Source organism: Macaca nemestrina, chromosome 1 (assembly GCF_043159975.1).
Source record: "Macaca nemestrina isolate mMacNem1 chromosome 1, mMacNem.hap1, whole genome shotgun sequence".
NCBI classification, from domain to species: domain Eukaryota; kingdom Metazoa; phylum Chordata; class Mammalia; order Primates; family Cercopithecidae; genus Macaca; species Macaca nemestrina.
The window spans coordinates 223,922,886-223,939,917 of NC_092125.1; the positions used below are offsets into that span (position 1 = coordinate 223,922,886).

General features: G+C 42.7%; 1 protein-coding gene across 2 annotated transcripts in view; it reads right to left on the reverse strand.

Moving 5' to 3' along the window:
* The window catches only part of LOC105473131 (ubiquitination factor E4B), a 146,973-nt gene that overhangs the window by 47,076 nt on the left and 82,865 nt on the right, over positions 1-17,032 (reverse strand). For both annotated transcript variants that reach the window (XM_071101032.1, XM_071101024.1), the window contains 7 exons: positions 15,287-15,401; positions 9,759-9,842; positions 7,197-7,253; positions 6,015-6,131; positions 5,819-5,917; positions 4,154-4,267; positions 1,513-1,711 (listed from right to left, as the gene is read on the reverse strand). In XM_071101032.1, the coding sequence (XP_070957133.1) occupies positions 1,513-1,711; positions 4,154-4,267; positions 5,819-5,917; positions 6,015-6,131; positions 7,197-7,253; positions 9,759-9,842; positions 15,287-15,401 (785 nt within the window). The remainder of the gene's footprint in view (positions 1-1,512; positions 1,712-4,153; positions 4,268-5,818; positions 5,918-6,014; positions 6,132-7,196; positions 7,254-9,758; positions 9,843-15,286; positions 15,402-17,032) is intronic.

The following is a 17,032-nucleotide window of genomic DNA, read 5'->3' on the forward strand; positions in this document are numbered from 1 at the left end:
CTCAGTCTCCTGGGTGGCTGGGAACACAGGCGTGTGCCACCATGCCGGGCTAATTTTTTTCTTTGTAGAGATGGGGTTTCCCTATTTTGCCCAGGCTGGTCTTGAACTCCTGGGCTCAAGCTATCCTCCCATCTCAGCCTCCAAAAGTTCTGGGATTATGGATGTGAGCCACCATTCCCAGCCCATCAACAATCTTTGGTGATGTTCCTTACTGATGTATTGTATAAAATCTCCATTTTCAATACAATACAGAAATATTTAAATCTTGAAATGGTATTAAATTCTGTTAATAAACTACTGATTCCAGAGCCGTTTCCCTGCATATTTCCTTTTTCTAATTTTTTTCTATTATAAGTAATAGTACTACTGGGAGGATTTATGTAAATAAAATTATTCCTTTTTCCTCCAACTTTGGGAATATATCCTGAAAAGCAGAATTATTAAGAACAACAGTATTATAATTTTTTCTATGAATCACCAGAATTCACTTTAGATAGGTTAAATAAATTGGTGAAATGTCATCTACTTCTTTGAAAACTTACATTCTATTTCATTACTTTGGTTTCAGCTTGTTTATAGATATATTATGATAACTCATATGATAACTCAAATGTTTTTTCAATTTGTATCTTTTTTTTTTTTTTTTTTTTTGAGACGGAGTCTCGCTCTGTCGCTCAGGCTGGAGTGCAGTAGCTCAATCTCTGCTCACTGCAAGCTCCGACTCCCAGGTTCACGCCATTCTCCTGCCTCAGCCTCCCAAGTAGCTGGGACTACAGGCACCCGCCACCATGCCTGGCTAATTTTTTTAAAAATATTTTTAGTAGAGACGGGGTTTCACCGTGTTAGCCAGGATGGTCTCGATCTCCTGACCTCATGATCCGCCCACCTCGGCCTCCCCAAAGTGCTGGGATTACAGGCATGAGCCACCGCGCCTCGCCTGTTTTTTTTTTTTTTTGAGACAGAGTCTCACTCTGTTGCCCAGGCTGGAGCGCAGTGGCATGATTGCGGCTCACTGCAACCTCCGCCTCCTAGGTTCAAACGATTCTCCTGCCTCAGCCTCCTGAGTAGCTGGGATTACAGGAGCGTACCACCACACCTCCTAATTTTTGTATCTTTAGTAGAGACATGGTTTCACCATGGTGGTCAGGCTGGTCATGAACTCCGGACCTCGTGATCTGCCCACCTCAGCCTCCCAAAGTGCTCGGATTATAGGCGCGCACCACCATGCCCAGCTAACTTTGGTATTTTTAGTAAAGACGGGGTTTCACCATGTTGGTCAGGCTGGTCTTGAACTCCTGACCTTGTGATCTGCCTGCCTCGGCCTCCCAAAGTGCTGGGATTATAGGTATGAGCCACCACGCCCGGCCAACTATATTAATTTTTATTATGTTTCTCTATCTCATAAGTTCATTTTATGGTGAGGTGGTAACAATCTGTGAGGAATTACTAGCACGTAGGTAAGATAAAACACTAGCAGTGTTTTAATGACCGAGTTGTGAACACAGTACTCACAGAGTTCAGTCAGCCAGTCATTCACATCTTCCATCGTGGCATTCACACGCGTCTCATCATTTGGAAGAGTAATCCGACATCTTGGGTGAAAAATATACGTGGGATCAACTGTTTCTAACTTGATTTTTGTACTTAGCTGCTGCAGTACCCAAAGGAAATTCAGCATAAATCCATCTGTAGATACCAATCTATCATCTGTCTGTGAAAGATGAAAAGAAAAAGTATTTTTAAACATTAAAAAAAATATTTTTGAGATGGGGTCTCACTCTGTTGCCCAGGCTAGAGTGAAGGGGTGTGATTTTGGCTGCAACCTCTGCCTCCCAGGCTCAAGCAATCCTCCCACTTCAGCCTCCCAAGTAGCTGGGACCTAAAGTGATCCGCCTACCTTGGCCTCCCAAAGTGCTAGGATTACAGGGGTGAGCCACTGTGTCCAGCCAAGAAAAAGTATTTAAAATAACAACATGAATAGAAATTTTGGCCTTTATAAGAAAGCAGACTGAACTTTCAAGCATAACTGTATCCTAAAGTCAATGAGAAGACATACATATCATCACCACTGTCATTCCATTAATTCTGTATTAGCAGGTGCTACTTGTTGAATACCACCTATTATATAATTATTATTTATGCAAGAGGCATTTTATACATTTCTTTTTATTTTTTATTTTTTTGAGACGGAGTTCCGCTCTTGTTGCCCAGGCTAGAATGCAGTGGCGCGATCCCCACTTCCAGGTTCAAGCGATTCTCCTACCTCAGCCTCCCCAGAAGCTGGGATTACAGGTACCCGCCACCATGCCCGGCTGATTTTTTGTATTTTTAGTAGAGACGGGGTTTCACCATGTCAGCCAGGCTGGTCTCGAACTCCTGACCTCAGGTGATCCACCTGCCTCGGCCTCCCAAAGTGCTCGATTACAGGCATCAGCTACCACGCCCAGCCATTTTCTACATTCTTTTACTGAACCATCACAATAATTCTTACAGGTCAGTAATACTGCTGTTAACATTTTATACAGGAGGAAATAAAGACTCAGAGACCCTGAAGTGATTTGCCTGAGCCTCAAAATTAGTAAGTAGAAACACAATAAATATTTCTTTCTTTTTTTTTTTGAGACAGGGTTTTACTCTGTTGCCCGGGCTGTAGTACAGTGGTGCAAACATAGCTCACTACAGCCTCAACCTCCTGGGCTTAAGCAATCTTCCCACTTTAGCCTCCTGAATAACTGGGTCTACAGGTGTATGCCACTACACTGAGCTAAATTTTTTATTTTTTTTGTAGAGACAGGGTCTCCCTATGTTGCCCAGGCTGATCTCGACCTCCTTGGCTCAAGTGATCCTCTCGCCTCAGCCTCCCAAGTAGCTGAAACTGTGGGTATGCGCCAGCCACCATGCCCAGATAATTTCTGTATTTTTTGTAGAGATGGGGTCTCATTATGTTGCCAGGGCTGGTCTCAAATGACTGGGCTCAAGCGATCCTCCCACCTCGGCCTCCCAAGTGCTGAGATTACAGGCCTGAGCCACCATGCCCGGCCTCTTTCTCCTCTTTATTTCCCTCAAGAGCATCAAAACAAGTAGTTCCACTTGTTATCATGTGACATTGTTTCTCTAGGTGACAGCATCAGCACACTCTTGCATTAACAATATAACAATGTAACTTGATTACTTCTGTTAAGAAAAAAATAATAATACAACAATGATAAGAATGATAGTTAATACTGGTTGAGTGATCACTGTGTACCGGGCACCATCCTAACAGCTTTATATATAATAAACCCAGTACTAGTAGTACCCCCACTTAGCAGATGAGGAAACGGAGGCACAGAGGAGTAACTGTCTAAGTTAGTACATGGTGGAACCACGATCAGAAACCACCAGATCTATGCTCTTCTCTCTACGTTTTTTGCTTCTGAGTATACGTGTCACGTCATTCATTCATTATTTATTACTAATCAAGGAAGGATGCCCTTTTCTCCTCTGGCAAAGCAGCCATAGCCACTGGCCTGTCTCACCTGGACCGAAGCACTCACGCCCTTGCAGCTGCCTCCTTGGGTCTGTTCCTGGCTGCCCTCTTCCGCTTTGGTCCATCTACATGCAGCTTTTGTGATTTCCCTGCTAAGAACCCTCCCATGACAGTTCTGATCCTGTAAACCCAACCCGATGGAGCCCTGCCTACCCACTAACTCCAGGACCTGCCATTCCCTCCTGTTCACTCTTCTCCAGCCACAAAAGCCTGCATGCTGGGCTTGTACCAAAGCTGCTTCGTTTCTACCTTGGACAGCTCTTTTCTCAGCCACTACAACGGCTGGCTCCTTCCTATGAAACAAACCTCACCTCCTCAGGGAGGCCTTTCCTGCCACCCAATCACAAATCACCTTCAGACCTTCCTTCTGGTAACTAAGTTCTTCTCATGTCATTTACTTTGCTCTGTTTTCTTCATTGATTATACAACTGTCTAAAATCATGTATTTATTATATGTGTACTTGTTTACCCTGTGGAACACGGGCTCCACAAAAGCAGGAAGCTTGTCTACCTTGTTCAATACTGTACCCCCATTCCTAGAACAGTGCCTGGTAGGTGCTGACTAAATCTGGGTCAGATGAATGAATTTGACGAACAGTGAAAAGCAGTGTGTAGGAATCCTACCTGCATCTGTGCTTTCTTCATATTGGCATTGACGACAGCCGCCATGTAACTGAGAGCAGCCTCACGGGTTTCGCCATTTAACAAAATACTATGCAGAATCTTAAAAAGCTCTTGCTGAAATTTATTTTTAAAAAGAAGAAATAAATTAAAACTATTTTGCACACGATTCCTTTTTGACTTCATGAACAGCTAGCCTACTTCCCATGTTCTCTCCTCTCCCACTTCTACTCATTTCAGACAATCCTGAGTGAAAGAAGAATATAAGAAACATCCATATTCAACTATGTCAAGGTAATCTGCATGAAAGCAGAATATGGAGTGGGGGAGGTAGGCAGTTACAGTTTTTTTTTTTTTTTTTGAGACAGAGTCTAGCTCTGTTGCCAGGCTGGAGTGCAGTGGTGCAATCTCGGCTCACTGCAACCTGCGCCTCCCAGGTTCAAGCGATTCTCCTGCCTCAGCCTCCCGAGTAGCTGGGACTACAGGCACGTGCCACCACGCCCAGCTAATTTTTTTTTTTTTTTTTTTTGAGACAGAGTTTTGCTCTTATTGGCCAGACTACAGTGCAGTGGCACATCTTGGCTCACTGCAACCTCCGCCTTCCGGTTTCAAGCGATTCTCCTGCCTCAGCCTCCCAAGTTGCTGGGATTACAGGCGCCTGTCACCAGCCCAGCTAATTTTTTTTTGTATTTTAGTAAAGATGGGGTTTCACCATGTTGGTAAGGCTGGTCTTGAACTGCTGACCTTGTGATCCACCTACCTCGGTCAATTTTTGTATTTTTAGTAGTGACGAAGTTTCATCATATTGGCCATGATGGTCTCTACCTCCTGACCTCGAGATCCGCCCACCTCGGCCTCCCAAAGTGTTGGGATTATAGGCGTGAGCCCACGAACCCAGCCAGCAGTTAGAGTTTTAATAAAATAGCCTTTGTTACTTCCTTCCCATGATCAAAATTACCTTAGATACCCAAGCCTGTAACTTCTTTGCCTTTTTTCTTTCTTTGAGATGGAGTCTTGCTCTGTCGCCCAGGCTGATATGCAGTGGCATGATCTCGGCTCACTGCAACCCCTACCTCCTGGGTTCAAGCGATCATTGTGCCTCAGCCTCCCGAGTAGCTGGGTAGCTGGGATTACAGGCACGTGCTGCCACACCTGGCTAATTTTTGTATTGTTAGTAGAGACGGGTTTCGTCATGTTGGCCAGGCTGGTCTCAAACTCCTGACCTCAGGTGATCCACCCACCTCAGCCTCCCAAAGGGATTACAGGTGTGAGCCATCACACCCGGCCCTTCTCTGCCTTTAAGTTTGAGAACTGAAGACATATTAATCAGGATTTGGGATAAGCAAGTCAGTGAAGGTGTGTGCAAACTAACAACTCTTGCTCACCCTCACAGTGTAAATGCCTAAGGACCAGCTGGAGAAGGAGCCGGGCCACTAAGCTCAGGACCAGCTCCCAGTGACGCTACATACAAAGGCAGCATACTGCTGTTGTTACAACCTGTTATTCAAGACACAGGTTACTTACTTATAGTTTATCTTTTTTATGTAAGATTGAATTGGCTTTTGTTAGCCGTTTGTCTACTGGGCATCGTCCAGTCTACAAAATAAAAGCTCCCTATCTGGAGTTCATCTTTGCTACTTCCTCTGGGTTTGTTTTCTGAACGCTTACCCTTCCGAGCTCTAAGTAATGCTGCAATGATTGGCTAACCACACGAGTGTTTTCCAGGGTAATGGCAGGCCCTGAGAAGTATTTTTCAACCACTTTAACCTGGAAAGAGAAGGAAAAATGCAATCAACATATAATGTACATTTGGGAAAGAATCTGAATAGAAGGGCGGCAAAGTGCAAGTAGCCACTATACTTACATCATCTTCTGCAAAGACTGAGAAGCTGAAGAAAGCCCCCAAGTAAGAGAGTCTCTGCAGCTCCCGCCCACAGCCAGGACTTAAGGATTTCGGCAACCACAACGGCAAAGAAGCAACCTAGGCAGAAGATGGAAGAGGCCAGTCAGGCACTCAACAGGCCGATGAAGTAAAAATGTAATGAAAACCCTCCAGCTCCTCTATATTTTCACAAGATATTATTATGTTTCAGCCAGGCACGGTGGCTCACGCCTGTAATCCCAGCACTTTGGGAGGCCAATGAGAGTGGGAGTGGGTCACCTGAGGTCAGGAGTCCGAGACAACCCTGGCCAATATGGAGAAACCTCGTCTCTACTAAAAATACAAAAATTAGCGGGGCATGGTGGTGTGCGCCTGTAATCCCAGCTACTAGGGAGGCTGAGGCAAGAGAACTGCTTGAACCCAGGAGGCAGAGGTTGCAGTGAGCTAAGATTGCGCCACTGCGCTACTCCAGCCTGGGTGACAGAGTGAGACTCTGTCTCAAAAAAAAAAAAAAAAAAAAAAAAGAATTTTAAAGTTGCAGGATACTATTTGATGAAGTTCAAATGAACTCTTCTTACTTATACCACCAAAGGACTCAAATAACTTTTCCATAGCACTTGTTAGTTTAGTTGTACAATATTTGTCCAGGAAAAAAAACAGGCCCGGTGCAGTGGCTCACGCTTGTAACCCAATAATTTGGGAGGCGGAGGCAGGGGGGATCACCTGAGGTCAGTAGTTCGAGACCAGCCTGGCCAACATGGTAAAACCCCATCTCTACTAAAAATACAAAAAAATTAGCCTGGCATGGTGATGCGTGCCTGTATTCCCAACTACTTGGGAGGCTGAGGCACGAGACTCACTTGAACCCAGGAGGCGGAGGCTGCAGTGGGCCAAGATCGCACCATTGCACTCCATCCAGCCTGGGTGATAGAGCAAGATTCTTGGGGGAAAAAACGGGAAAAAAATCATAGAAACGAACACTGTAATGCAGGAAATAACGTGTCTAACAACAGTGTAACAGTTGAGAGCCTCCCAGACACGTTACCTCCGCCTACACCTAAATGTCCTTCAAGAGAAGTTTTCCAGGTCATCTCACTGGAGGAATGCCTTCTGGGTTACGATATATTCACTGAAAACGTGCAAGCCCATCAGGTGAGTGCTTACCAAATTGCACACAGGGTGTGTCTTTCCAAACTTGGTTTCACAGAGCTCACCTAGTGCCTAGAAATAAGATCAGAGTCATTTAAATGCATTTCATCTTAAACTGACTGTCATTTGTAGCATCAAGAAACAGCTTTAACTGCTGCTATAAATGCATTCCCTCTAAAATGGCAGCAGCTTTACTACTTTTTCTGATTAATAAACTAATACACATGCAATGTGAAAAACTGGAAATAAAACAGAAATATAAAATGAAACTCAAAATTACTCAAGCTTTACCCTCAAAGATAACCTCTATTGATATTTTGAGCAACAGTTTTCCAGATATATTTTTGTGTACTGTATCTATCTATATATGTTTATACAAAAGAAAGTTTTTCCACTTCATATCTTTCCATGTCAAAAATATTTATTTCATAAACTTTAGATGGCTCCTCTTGCCAGTGTTAAACATGACTATAAATAATTACAATTTAGTAAGCTATCACATTCAAAACATATTTAAAAGCATAACTTGGTTTCAAGATGTCTAGTACTTTTAAGAATTCCAACACTTTCCTTCAGAGCTCCAACCATCCTAACATTAGAGAACTACAAAAACCACTTTTTAGGGACATAAACATAATTTAACAGACCCACGGTAACTCAATCAAATGTTATTTTAAACAGTTAATTTCCTCTGTGATTCGGACACAGCTCTAGAAGTTGCTACATGAGCTGAAGAGTCCATTTAGGCACTGACACAACGTTGAGATGCCTCTGAGGTTCAGGCAGCCGACTCAGAAGGAAGCATTCTCACTGCCTAGGGCAGGAGTTCACAAACCTGGCTGCATATTAGGATCACATGGGAAGCCTTTGGAAACCCCAATGCCATGCCACACCGCTGGTGAATTAAATCACGAGGTCTGAGGCGGGGAGCCAGGCAGAAACACCTTTAAAGATCCCCAGCTGATTCCAAGGTATGGCACAGCAGCATCCACTGACCTAGAGAATGATCACAATTATTTCTGATTTTAGCTTCAACAGTCTTCCTCTTCCTGCCTCTCATTATCGTACCCTCTCACTCACTGCACCCTCGTTATTATACAAGCATCAATAATGGCACAAAATGAAATCATTGTCTACCACAATGGAGGCCTCTGTCTTTTGACCAAAAGGACATTTTGTTGATATCAGATGCTAAAAGCTCCTCACTGAAACATCAAGCTAATTCACACCACAACCCAAAAGCCAACAATCCCATGAAGGAACATCTACATAATACAGTGATAATTAGTGTTCACTAAAACATTTCATCACTGAACTCAAACAATCAGATTATTTCACTTCCTTTTACCTGCCTAAGGCAGAACAACACATAAAGATTCAAAGAATTTTATCAGGGGCCCTAATAACACGTACGATGGAAAGAGCTCTGGCATAAATCCACTTAAAATTATTTTTTAAAGTAGGAATTCTGGTTTCACCTTCTAAATTCCCAGCATTCTTGTAGCATTTTAGTGTCATGATAGGTTTGAATTTTTTAAATAGATAAATGCACCCTTTGTGCACAGCTCTGTTTTAACATTTATCACAGTATCTGTTCAACTGTTGTGCTGTAGCTCTTATTTTCGCAGATTATAAGTGTCTTGAGGAGAGGGACCTTGTCTTCCTAGCTGCTGTATCCCCAGTGTCTAGCACAGAACAGATCGTCAGTAATGAATTCATGGTATAATGGAATCCAATCAGTGGAATGAGTAAAAGAAATAAATACAGTAAGAAAACAACCATGGTCTCAATTTACATAAGACTTAATTTATACACAGAATAAGTGAATTTCATTTTGATATTTTTTCCTTTATACTTCTGCAATGAAAATATTCAGTAATACTTCAAAATATTTTTCTCTCAAAATTTCAAATAAGCAAATTCAGAACAGAAAAGAGCTTCTAATTTTCATTCTAGTTTCAGCATTTTTACAACATTCAAGACTCCCCATGGGAATCTAGCTGAAGCTTCTGTCCACTACGTATGCCTGCTGTAAGTGCCTTAAAGAGCTAAGCAGATTTCTGCTTCCCAAGTAAAGCCTGCAGATAAGTGTATGACCTTAGGAAACGGCGGGGGGGAGGGGGGGGTTGAACAAGAGAGCTACCCTAAGAGTTTCTGCACAAAGTAAACACATAAAGATAAAATTGTATTCATTTTCTTAGTATGTACAGCTTTGCCTTTTTTATTTGCATTTTTAATAGTTTTTGTTTTTAAGTAACAAAATTTCATCCCAACTATGGTATGCTCATTGCTAGGAGACAGTTATCTTTTTCATAAGCTATACAAAGTACATTGTAATAAGTGCATCACTAACTCCTGTCTAGGACTTGGATAGGTGGAAGATGTACCAGGCTGCTAACTGTCTTCACTGATGCATCTCACTGCACACCAAACACTCTGCATGGCCAACACAGTGATTTCATGTTTTAAATTTGAAAACAAGGTTGATCTCATGGACCTGAAAGAAAAGTATATGTCAAAATAATCTGAAAGAAAAACATCTATTGAATGAGTTAAAGAAAAAGAACAAATTTTTACCATGAGGGGGTATTTAAAGTAGTCACTATCGAGGGAGCACTCTTTGGCAGCAAGAGCCAGGCCTTGTAAAATGGGGATAAATATCTATAAGAAAAAAAACAAAATCAGAAATATAAGTTTAAGAGAATCTAAGAATGGGAAGTATGTCAAATAAGGTGCTAGAACTGAGTGTCCAGGCAATTTCATTCCTTCCCCAGGGAAAAGCTTTTTTGCATATAAAAGTCTAGAATTCAGCCAGAGTGTTGACCTGTTCTTTGACAAGGCTAACCATAAAGTAATACAGCTGAATTCTCCAGAAGTAAGAGGATTTTGGTGAACTCTGATACTCTGATAGGACCCCAGCAATTCAACAAAACCCATACATTTGGAGCCTGTTGAAGGACTCTCCAGGGGTCGTTGCTCTACTCAATTAAATTCTGCATATCTCGGCAACTAATATGTTCTTATATCTATCTATCTATCTATCTATCTATCTATCTATCTATCTATCTATCTATCTTTTTTTTTTGAGACAGAGTCTCGCTCTGTTGCCCAGACTGGAGTGCAATGGTGCAGTCTCGGCTCACTGCAACCTCTGCCTCTGGGGTTCAAGTGATTCTCCTGCCTCAGCCTCCCGAGCAGCTGGGATTACAGGTGCCTGCCACCACACCCGCCTAATTTTTGCATTTTTAGTAGAGACAGGGTTTCACTTTGTTGGCCACGCTGGTTTTGAACTCCTGACCTCGTGATCCACCCGCCTCAGCCTCCCAAAGTGCTGGGATTACAGGCGGGAGCTACCACACCCGGCCCTCTATCAGTAATTTTTAAAAGCCTTTCCCCATTTATTTTGAGGAAAACAAGATAAACAGGCCAACAACGAATATTATTATTACATTAAACTTAATTAAGTTAGAGCAAAGAGCTAGTTGGTGAAGGTTGAAACTGACAAAGAAAGCTTTAGTTAGAAAGCCTTACCTCCACATATAGTGTAATTAATACATTAACCTGCTATTGGCACTTAAAGGAACTCAAATCTGCTTTTATACATTTAGGATTAATACTGGGTAACACCATGCAAGATTTACTCAGTCTAGTTCATCTTCAAATTTCACAATGCACTCAGTGATCAACACATTTAGTAAGCTGGTTGGGATTCATGGCTAATAACATTAAATAGAAAATGTTGTAAACAGCAGCTGACAATCTGAATGCCAACAAGTTGTAATAGGAGTATACTATGTAGCCACCAGAAAACTTGAAAAATTCCCTTTGGTACTAATTTCATTCCATGATTCTGAGCACCTTAATAGTTTAAAAGAGCACAGTACAAAAAACAGGTGCCCTGGATGACAAAGAGTCTGTGGAGTGTTGTGAGATATCAACACAGCTCTGGAAGAGATCATACTATGGTTTTTGTAATTCCAACAACCAGGGTAGAAGTAACTCGCTCTCATAAGCCAGATAAAAATGGAGAAGTAACACTCAGGTGTGTCATTGGGGAATGCCAACATTGTAATCAAGAAGAAAAGACAGGGCCGGGCGCGGTGGCTCAAGCCTGTAATCCCAGCACTTTGGGAGGCCGAGACGGGCGGATCACGAGGTCAGGAGATCGAGACCATCCTGGCTAACACGGTGAAACCTCGTTTCTACTAAAAAATACAAAAAAAAAAAAAAAAAGAAGAAGAAAAGACAAACAGAAGTTCCAGAATCACCAAAAATTAGCTTCATAATTGGTCATCCTGAAAAATCTCCAAAATTTTTTTCAAGAAGGCTACAAGTAAAATATAATTATACTTTCTTTTTTTTTTTTTTTTTTTTTTTTTTGAGACGGAGTCTCGCTCTGTCGCCCAGGCTGGAGTGCAGTGGCCGGATCTCAGCTCACTGCAAGCTCCGCCTCCCGGGTTTACGCCATTCTCCTGCCTCAGCCTCCCGAGTAGCTGGGACTACAGGCGCCCGCCACCTCGCCCGGCTAGTTTTTTTGTATTTTTAGTAGAGACGGGGTTTCACCATGTTAGCCAGGATGGTCTCGATCTCCTGACCTTGTGATCCGCCCGTCTTGGCCTCCCAAAGTGCTGGGATTACAGGCTTGAGCCACCGCGCCTGGCCTAAAATATAATTATACTTTCTTGTATAGTTATCTTTTTGTACAATTAGGGCTTCATTTACAATAGGCAAAATAGCCGGGCGTGGTGGCTCACGCCTGTAATCCCAGCGCTTTGGGAGGCCGACGCGGGCGGATCACGAGGTCAGGAGATCGAGACCATCCTGGCTAACACTGTGAAACCCCGTCTCTACTAAAAATACAAAAAAAAAAAAAAAAAATTAGTCAAGCGTGGTGGTGGGCGCCTGTAGTCCCAGCTACTCGGGAGGCTGAGGCAGGAGAATGGCGTGAACCTGGGAGGCAAAGCTTGCAGTGAGCCAAGATTGCGCCACTGCGCTCCCACCTGGGCAACAGAGCGAGACTCCGTCTCAAAAAAAAAACAAAAACAAAAACAAATACAATAGGCAAAATATTACTATGCATAATCTTTTTCTTTTTTTTTTTTTTTCAGACAGTTTCACTCTGTTGTACAGGCTGGAGTGCAGTGGCATGATCTCGACTAAATGTAGCCTCCACCACCCGGGTTCAAAAGATTCTCCCACCTCAGCCTCTCAAGTAGCTGGGACTACAGGCATGCACTACTGTGCCCGGCTAATTTTTTGTATTTTGAGTAGAGACAGGGTTTTGCCATGTTGCATCAGCCTGGTCTCGAACTCCTGAGCTCAGGCGATCCACCTGCCTCGGCCTCCCAAAGTGCTAGGATTACAGGCGTGAGCCACCATGCCTGGCCTGACCCAGATATTATAAATAATTCTTTAATTTTCAAATGAATACTTCCCAGCACTGATTTAAAAATACTGTTAAGTGTCCACCTCCAGTCCTAAATTCGAGCGGCTGTTTATCTGTGAATATTTCTCAAATATTAAAAGGAGGTAGATATTTCAGTCAAAGATTTAATAATTCACATTTGCCACTCTTTTAAGACAAAATGGTAAGTTGCTGTTTTTCAGTTCAACAGCTCGATCCCAGTTATTTCCTTTCTAGATAAAACACATGGTAGCACATAAGAAAAGACAAAGAGTATTCAATACTGAGTCGCTGAAAAGTCAGCAGAAATCTGGGATTAAAAATAAACAGGTCTGGGCCAGGTGCTGTGGCTCACACTTGTAATCCCAGCACTTTGGGAGGCCAAGATGGGTGGATCACTTGAGGCCAAGAGTTCAAGACCAGCCTGGCCAACATGACAAAATCCCGTCTCTACTAAAAATACAAAAATTAGCCAGGCATGGTGGTATACACCTGTAATCCCAGCTACTTGGGAGGCTGAGGCAGGAGAATCACTCGAACCCAGGAGGCGGAGGTTGCAGTGAGCTGAAACTGTGCTGCTGTACTCCAGCCTGGGTAACAGAGAAAGACTCTGCCTCAAAATTAATTAATTAATTAATTAAACAGGTCTGTGGTGGTCATATAACACTGTGAACGTAGTAAATGTCACTGAATTGTACACTTCAAAATGGTGGTTTGAGACCGGGTGTGCTGGCTCACACCTGTAATCCCAGCACTTTGGGAGGCTGAGGCGGACAGATCACCTGACATCAGGAATTCGAGACCAGTCTGGCCAACATGGTGAAACCCCCTCTCTACTAAAAATACAAAAAACTAGCCAGATGTGGTGGCAGGCGCCTGTAATCCCAGCTACTCAGGAGGCTGAGGCAGGAGAATCGCTTGAACCCGGGAGGCGGAGGTTGCGGTGAGCCGAGATCGCGCCATTGCACTCCAACCTGGGCAACAAGAGCAAAACTCCATCTCAAAAAAAAAAAGGTGGTTTGATGTTATATGAATTTCACCTAAATTTCAAAAATGTGGGACTCCTCTGCCCAAAGCTGGTGATGAGGAAACAACCAAACGAAACACACACAGAGGTCATTTCCTCTTGTGTAAGTCTGTTTAGAATAAAGTAGGCTCAATATACCCCTGTCAGCTGGTCACTGGGCTGATTTTATATAGAGAGAACGACTCGATTCCTCAAATGATATCTTCTTGAATAGGAAAAGTATTCTAATTACTACCTATTACCTCTCTAATGTAGTGCATCACTTAAACCTTCCAAGACAGTAACTTTTTTTTTTTTTTTTTTGAGACAGAGTCTTGCTCTGTCGCCCAGGCTGGAAAGCAGTGGCGTAATCTCGGCTCACTGTAAGCTCGTCTCCTGGGTTCAAGCAATTCTCCCACCTCAGCCTCCCAAGTAGCTGGGATTATAGGAGCCTGTCACCATGCCCAGCTAATTTTTGCATTTTTAGTAGGGACAGGGTTTCACCACATTGGTCAGGCTGGTCTCGAACTCCTGACCTCAGGCGATCCACCCGCCTCAGCCTCCCAAAGTGCTGGGATTACAGGCATGAGCCACCGTGCCTGGTTGACAGTGATTTATTTTCCTTAGAGTTCACTTATCCTTCTAGAGAAGAAAAGCTCACTATGCTGCCATTCATATTTCCATTAGTCAGTAAGATTATCATTTAAGATAAACAGTCAGTGAATTCCAGACAGAGTACACAACACTAACTGGAATTTTTATTCTTGGATCCTGGCTGCTTCTTTTACAAATATTTTGAAGCCTGCTGAAAACACAATTCTCAAGAATTCAAAGGTTTTAAAATTAACCGTTATAAATAATCTAAGGTATAAAACAGAGTGAAAGGAATCATACCAATTATAGCTATTGCCTCTGTTATTCTCTGTAGTCACAAAAAAGGAAGTGATGATACAGCAAACTGTAAGAAAATTTGATAGAAACCCTTTCATCAGGGAAAAAACTTGTGTGAAAGCTGCTAAGGCAAAGGGCTTATTTTCCCAAACAGGTCCTTCCAACAGTAATGTTAACGACAAAGTTTCACCTCGGAAGAAACCTTCAAGACTACGCACACAGCTTTATTTTTAAGCACTACATATCCGCATTTTCACTTGGCTTTACACAATGAGATACCAAAACAATGTATAAACACCAAATGAAACAATTAGGAAGATATGAGACATCTTTCCTAGTGGGAAGAAGACAAAAAGATTCTATATGGCATGCAGGCTGCCAATGAGCTAATATGGTCACTAAGTTATAAATCTTACAAACTCAGAGAATGAATTTTTGACACTACTTATCTGGCAGATGCACATCATGCCTTATGCTGTCTCTGGGTATTCTTGTTTCAAAAGCTCTTTGAAATCAGGAACGGGGCCTTATATATTTTTTTCATATTGCCCGAAGCATCTAGCATAGACCTTGTTTAAAAGATAGATGTTTGACTCATTTGTTGAAATGGGCACATGATTTGAAAAATGCAGCTGTCAATCCGATTTCCTCAAAAGAATATTGGGTAGGCCTTCTCTCTAAGCAAGTAACACATGGATGTGCGAATTCAGGCAAGAATTTTCAATGTATGGTGTATTCAGAAATTAGCCTCGGCATAGAGGCTCTCAGGCTAAAATTTGCAAGAGCAAACTCATACGACCGTACCTGCTTGAACACTTCTTCATCCTGGTGAGTGGTTCTCACCAGTTCCTGAATGAAGCCATATGGGAGATTCCTACACAGCATATACGGCACTAGGAAGGACGGCTGCTGCAAGGACCTGTGGACCCATGAACATTAGGGACGGTGATGAAGTCAACTCACTACAGAGGCACGTGAAATGTCATGTCAGCAACAACTGCCCAGTCAAAAGTCAAACTTCACATCTCCCACATATTCTGCAAAATAGTTTCAGGCAAAAGCTAACCCTTCTTACCAATAGTAATCACTTTTTGGTCTTTTTCATGAGAAACTATGGGAAGTTTCAAAGAATTCATCTTTTCCTATACAGAGCCCTTTAAAAATGAAGCACTGAGAAAAGGAAGCATGGCCAGGCACAGTGGCTCATGCCTGCAATCCCAGCACTTTGGGAGGCCGAGGTGGGAGAATCACTTGAGGCCCAGAGTTGAAGACCAGTCTGGGCAACATAGGAAGACTCTGTCTCTACAAAAAATGAAAATATCAACTGAACAAGATGGTGTGTGCCTGGAGTCCTGGCTACTTGGAAGGCTGAGGCAGGAGGACTGCTTGAGCCCAGGAGTTTGAGGTTATAGTGAGCACTCCAGTCTAGGCAACAGAGTGAGATCCTGTGTCTTAAAAAAATAATAATAATAAAAATAAATAAATAAAAAATAAGTATTATATGTTTTGTTGTTATTGTTTTTTTTTTTTTTAAGAGACAGAGTCTCGCTCTGCTGCCCAGGCTGCAGTGCAGTGGCGTGATCTCGGCTCACTGCAACCTCCACCTCCCAGGTTCAAGCGATTCTTCTGCCTCAGCCTCCTGAGTAGCTGCTACAGGTGCCCGCCACCACACCCAGCTGATTTTTGTATTTTTAGTAGAGAAGGGGTTTCACCGTGTTCGTCCCAAACTCCTGACCTCAGGTGATCACCTGCCTCGGCCTCCCAAAGTGCTGGGATTACAGGTATGAGCCCCCACACCTGGCCGCATTATATGTTTCTTTTACTTCTTTATGCCTCATCTAAATTGGGGGAAAAAAAGATTAGTAGTGGCTGAGGACTTATTAATTTTAATCAAGGAACATTTTTTCAAGTTTTGGTACATGTATATAATTTTCCCTCTTTTTGAAAAGTTTCAAAAATATATGGTTGTGGTATACAAAATAACATTAAGAACACCTAGTATAAATAAAATGTAACGTTATGTTTGTGAACTTTTATTTTATTTATTTATTATTATTATTATTTTTTGAGACAGTCTTGCTCTGTCACCCAGGCTGGAGTTAAGTGGCATAATCTCGGCTCACTGCAACCTCCACCTCCCAGGTTCAAGTGATTCTCATGCCTCAGCCTCCCCAGTAGTTGGGATTACAGGTGCGTGCCACCATGCCCAGATAATTTTTTGTATTTTTAGTAGAGACAGGGTTTCATCATGTTGCCTAGGCCGGTCCTGAAGTCCTGAGCTCAGGCAATCTGTCTGCCTCAGCCTCCCAAAGTGCTAGGATTATAGGCGTGAGCCTGGACTGTAAACTTTTCTTTTTTTTTTTTTTTAATTTTTATTTTTTGAGACAGAGTTCTGCTCTATCACTCAGGCTGCAGTGCAGCGGCACGATCTCGGCTTACTGCAACCTCCACCTTCTGGGTTCAAATGATTCTCTGGCCTCAGCCTCCCAGGTAGCTGGGATTACAGGCATGCACCACAACGCCCAGCTAAGGTTTTTGTATTTTTAGTAG